Raw genomic sequence first — 5,587 nt, 5'->3', positions numbered from 1 at the left:
GCCTGGGGTGGGAGCCTCCTGTGGTCAGGACCTCACTCTCCACCGATGGAGTCCTCACAGTAGGTACAGCTGACGTGAAACAGGTACTTGGGGATCAGGGAGGCTGCTCCCCAGTGCCGGGCCACTGCTGGAGTCACCAGCTGGAGCCCGGCAAGAGCCCCCCCCCCAACCCTGAGTCTCACCATCCAAGGTTTCCACATGGATACGGAGTCCCAGATCCTTGTTACGGCTCAACAACCAGCAGTCACTGGCTGCTGTGACATCCAGCACCAGCCAGCCCTCGTCGCCTGCTCTGAGGGTCTGAAGATCCAAAAAGAATAAGTCAGACTCCCTGTGGACATGAAAGAACAATTAACCTCAGGTGGAGGGCCAGCCCTGCTGCCTCAGGGGAACTGCTGGAGCAGCTACCCTGCGCTGGCCTGGGCTGGGCTCCTTCTCTGCAGTATATCACTCGTACTCCACCCCAAACCATGTTTCTGTGCCTGTGTGCAGGTGGGGACACTGAGGCACAGTGGCTCAGGGACCCGTCAAAAGCCCCACAGCTGGGAGGCAGGGCACAGCCATTCAGGCCTAGCATGTTTCCCACCTCTGAGCCTGTTCTCCCAGGCAGCTCCCCTTTCCTCCTCTGGGAAATGTCCCTCACCCCTCCCAGGACTGGGCAGGATATGATGCCTGAGCCTTGCCCATGGGACAGGGAGGACAGGCCTGGGCTGTGTGCAGGCAAGCACCTGTTGGAATGCTCCTGGACCACCTCGAACACGCTGATGTGGAGAGTTGTGTTGAACCGGTGGGTGCTGGGCACCTTATAAATCTGGAACTCGGCAGCTGTGACTGCCTCCCCGGCCAGAATCTGCATCAGATCAAAGTGGAATTCCTTTCAGTGGGGATCATGGTGGCCCAGGGCCTGGTCACACTCCACAGAAAGACAAAGCAGGGGACAGGGGGCTAAGAGCAGCTGGGATGGCTTGGGCTCGGAACAGGACCCATGGACACAGTGGTGAGGGCTGAGGGCACCCCACAGGTGGGGCTGACCTCTCTATCTGGGCAAAGGCCACCCTCTGAAATAAATCCACATTTGCCCAGTTGCATGGCATACAGGAAAAACAAGTGATTAGAAGAATTATGTCTCCTTGGCTTAAGTAGTATGATCAGCAAAAACAATAGCATCAAAATGTAACCTAAAGGGCCGGGGAAATAGCTCAGTGGCTTAAGTACCTGCCTGACGAGTGCAAGGTCCTCAGTCTGATCCCTGGTACCACAAAACAAAACAAAATGAAACAAAACAAAACTAGAAAATGACAAATTATGGTAACTTATGAACTGTATTTGTGGATATATAATGAAATCTCAAATGAACCAGAAAATTATATACAGTAAATATGCCCTCAGTTTGGCAATTCCACCCTCAGAGCCAATTTAAAGGAGGATGGGGGAAAGTAGAGAAATAAGAGGAAAAGGAAAGGCAGGAGGACAAAGGAGGATTATGAAAACTTTGATAAACTGGTGAAGAAGATTGGAGGGCAAGAGAAAAGGGATGGGGCCAGGGAGATGGCTCAGTAGGATAAGTGCTTGACTGGCAAACGCAAGGATCTGAGTTCAATCCCCGGTTCTGCCAGAAAAAAGAAAAAGAGAAAAGGGAGAAGTAAAAACAAAACAGAACAACAACAAAAATATTAGAACAAGACCAAATAGAAACAAAACAAGGGGCCTGGAAGATAGATCAGTAGAATAAGCACTTCCCTGGCAAGTGCAAGGGCCTGAGTTTAATCCCTGGTTCTGCAAAAAAGAAAAAGAAAGAAAGAAAACAAAAACAAGGAAAGAAAAAAAAATTCACTTCAGATTATGTGTCTCCAGTTACTGGTGCCAGCCCCACTGCCCCCCACCCAAAAAAAATTAAAAAAAAAATCCTTCTCCAATTACTGGTAAGCAATGTAGGCAGACAGAGTCCAGATCAGTGTTAATCCCAGCAAGCCAGCTATAGCTTTAGAGCAGGGTAAAGCAGAATCCCAGCAAGCCTGTATTCTCAGTTCCACTGAAGTTCAGGGTAGTTTCTGGCTGTGAGGCTGGAACCCAGTTCATTCAGCCTGTGACACTCCTGTCTTCCTGCTGGCTTGAACGTGGCTCCTTGACATCCTGCCAACTTGAATCGCCTCACCCTATCCCAGGGAGCCGATAGATGGAGCCAGCGGGCATCTCCTCTGAGTTCTGAGCTTAACTGGCCCCTCTCCAAGATGACTACCAGCCAACTGCCCTCTCCTGGGTAGCATCTGAGCCTGAATAACTCACCAACCACTGCAGTGCTGTGTCTACTGCTCTGTTCTACTGGTTAGTTTCTCCGTGGAGGTCTCTGGGGTTGCCCTGTGTCTGCACGTTCCAGCTGCCCTCCCCCAGTCAGGCTCAGGGAGAAGGTGTTGCAGGGCACCTCCTTCTTAAGTCTCTTTCTTGGCTCTCCCTGTGGGCTTTAATTCTCACTTCAGATCCTTGCTAGGTCCTGGGAACCTACTTCCCTCCTTCTCTTCCTCACATTGCCGTATTCCAATGTCTGGACACCAAATCTCAGAAAGGCTTTTTCTCTGGTGTCCCCCACTCTGCCATCTTCTGGCAGTCTGATAGTGAACATCCACAGAATTGGATATGGAAGAGCACAGAGGGTCTGAGCGCACACTGAGGAGTCCAGTGAAGATCTGGAACTCACTGCAGTGTCCCCTGAGAGTCTGTGTCAGGAGGCCAAGGGGGCTGTGCTGGAAGCCAGGAGATGCAACCAAGGTGAATCCAGAGACTGGAGCTGCTCTACAGAGAGAGAAGCCCCCAGCTGCACAGAAACCCCAGGGCATATATTGAAGGCAGTCTCCCTTTTAGCTTCTTGTCACTTTCAAAAGCCAAAATTTTGTGTTTCTGGAAAGCAGTGGTGGGAGCCACCCAAGCGTCTTCTCCACAACGCAATCCTGAGATTTTAATTATGTGTGTGGGTCTTTTAAAAAACCCTCTCTGACTCAGTGACCACAAGTCAAGTTTAGAAAAGCACCAGATTGTGCAGCCGGGCGGATGTGGGGAGGACTTCCTGTCCTCATGGTGAGGACCTGGCCCAGGGATGGACAGGCACGCAGCTGGGCTGGGCAGGACAGGGATGGGGACATTTGGGCAGGAGCAGCTGGGAGCTCCATCCCTGAGTGAGGGAGGAGAAGAAATGGCATGTGCAGGGTCTTCAGCACAGTAGGATACCGAGGCCCCCAATGCCTGCTCTCGAGCACCGGGGTGCTTCAGAGGCAGTGACAGTATCAGGGGTAGGGGCAGACAAGGAGAATAAAGTCAGGGTTCTAGATATTTGCTGAACAATTCTTCTACTATGAGGATCTACGTTGGTGTGTCCTACCCCTACAGATATTCACAGATGACCATAGGTGACAATTTCGGTCAATGCAGGAACCTGCTGCATGGCTGGCTGTGTGAGATTCTCAAATGTGCAAGAAAAAACTGATCTTGTATATTGATTAGCACATTATGTGAGACAGACAAATGGGGGTCCCTCAGGCATCCCCTCTCCCAACCTCTTTCAAAGAATCTTTATGTGTCTCTACACACAGGGGAAAGTGCTACCGACGAGTGCATCCCAGGGCTCTGTGTGAGACCTAGAGACTGAAGGAGCAGCCCACAGAACTGCTGGCTGTGGGCGGCCCCAGACCTGTGGCTGCCTCCAGACACAACCTGCAAACCCTGTCCCCTTCTCTCGCAAGATTCTTAGGCAGCTGAATTGCTCCTACTTCCAAGCTTCCTGTGTCATGAATTTGTGAAATCAATCAACCACCCAGGGAACTCTGGCCCAGGAGAGTGCCCAACCTGGCTGTTCTAAGCAAGTGCGAGAGGCTGGGAGGTTTTTAGGAAAACAGTGATTTCCATCAGAGTTGGTAGAACTTCCTGGGGTGCAGAACTGAATCAGACATTACTGAACAGGCCAAGATTGCCTCCCTTTCTTTGCTGACCAATGTGGACCCACAGCTGCTCAGTGACTGCTCCTTGGTTCTGGAGGGCCAGTGTTGTGAACACGCGCTTGTTGGGACCTGTGGTCTTCCCCCAGAGTGGGTCTGGGCAGGCTGACTCTGCTTCAACCTCTAGGATTGCTCATCTGGCCAGCAGCTGGTTGTCTGGATTCACCAGCCCTCAGATGCTTCCCCTGTGTAACCTCAGTTTGCCTGTCTGTGAAAGGGCAAGAACTTGGGGTGGGAGTGGTAGTCATTCCTCAGGAGGTAGAGGAGGTGCTGAGCTCCAATTTTCTAATTTATTTTACATGTTAAGCAGCGCCATCAGAGCCGGAAACTCAAAAGCAATGGATGGGGGAGGGGTAAAAGGTTATATTCAATTTTTTTTTTTCTTAGAGGCTTTGGGCCTGGGGAGATGGCTCAGTAGAATAAGCGCTTCCCTGGCAAGCACAAGGGTCTGAGATCAATCCCCTGTTCCACAAAAAAAAAAAAAAAAAAAAAAAAAAGGCTTAAAAGGATTTATTAGGCAAAAATTTAAATGTACATACTCAAAGAAATACAGTATGGGCTCTCCAATCAACTCTGTTTTCTGAAATCAAAGTGTGGAATGAAAACCTTTATCATGAAAATGTACCAGCTTAATGGAGAGGCATTGGGTGATTTGCAGGCTCCTCTGTCTTACCTCCTTGACCTTAATCTAGCACTTAGCCTTCTGGGCTTGGGGACCACACTTGCTACATGACCCTCATATCGGGCCAGAAGAGAGCTGGAAAGAGCTGGGTTGCTCCTGTCATCAGAATTTGATTTTGGTCCAGCAGATGCTGGTAACATGTTACCCAGGAGTATTCCTTTCTGGAGGTGCTTGCCCTACCTCCCCATATAAACAAAGTCCAGAATCACCCCAAAATGCCAGGACTCTGAGGCAGCCCTCGGCAACACCACTGGAAGTGTCTCCGGCTTCTGGCTCAGGCACCACCAGATATGCTTTGCATTGTTTGGGAGCAGGAAGGGAATTTCCATGACAGATCTAGCTATGTAGTCTATGTTGGCCTTGAACTTGCAGTCCTCCTGCCTCAGCCTCAGAAGTGCTGAAATATAGGTGTGTATCACCACGCCCAGACAGTACAAAATAGGCGCTAGAATACAGATCACAAAATGCTGCCTGTGCTTCCATGCTGCTGCTTTGGCTCGGAGCCCACAGAGGGAATTTATGGGAACCTTGGGTTTTCCCAGTAAAATTCTGCGGTGGGATCTGAGGTCAGGAAGTGCATCTCTGTGTCACTGGCAGACTAAGATAAGCTGGGGTGTGATGGGGGGAGACGCCCCCTGTGTGGCCACCATCCTGGATCCAGACCTGAGATCTGAAAGCTGAGATCCATCTTTTTCTTTTTTTGGGGGGGTGGGGTGGAACCTGGGATTGAACTCAGGCCCTTGTGCTTGCCAGGGAAACACTTATTCTACTGAGCCATCTCCCCGTCCCCTCTGAGATCCATCTTGCCAGAAATCCTTTTGCCCAAGGTGGCTCTGGGAGAGGTCCCTACCATCTGGAGCAGGTTTCTGAGAAGTCATTACTCTTTCCATTTTTTTTTTATTTTATTTTTTTATTTTTA

The 5,587-nt window shown here is 50.3% G+C and overlaps 1 protein-coding gene across 1 annotated transcript in view; it reads right to left on the bottom strand.

The window, feature by feature from the left end:
- The window catches only part of LOC101581341 (bone morphogenetic protein 8A), a 27,535-nt gene that overhangs the window by 9,028 nt on the left and 12,920 nt on the right, over positions 1-5,587 (bottom strand). Inside the window, 2 exon segments of the mRNA XM_012516875.1 lie at positions 183-331; positions 729-919. Of these exon segments, the coding sequence (XP_012372329.1) occupies positions 183-331; positions 729-919 (340 nt within the window).

This window comes from Octodon degus, unplaced genomic scaffold, assembly GCF_000260255.1.
Source record: "Octodon degus isolate 3935 unplaced genomic scaffold, OctDeg1.0 scaffold00130, whole genome shotgun sequence".
Lineage (NCBI taxonomy): Eukaryota > Metazoa > Chordata > Mammalia > Rodentia > Octodontidae > Octodon > Octodon degus.
This window is presented reverse-complemented; position numbering and strand designations above follow the sequence as displayed.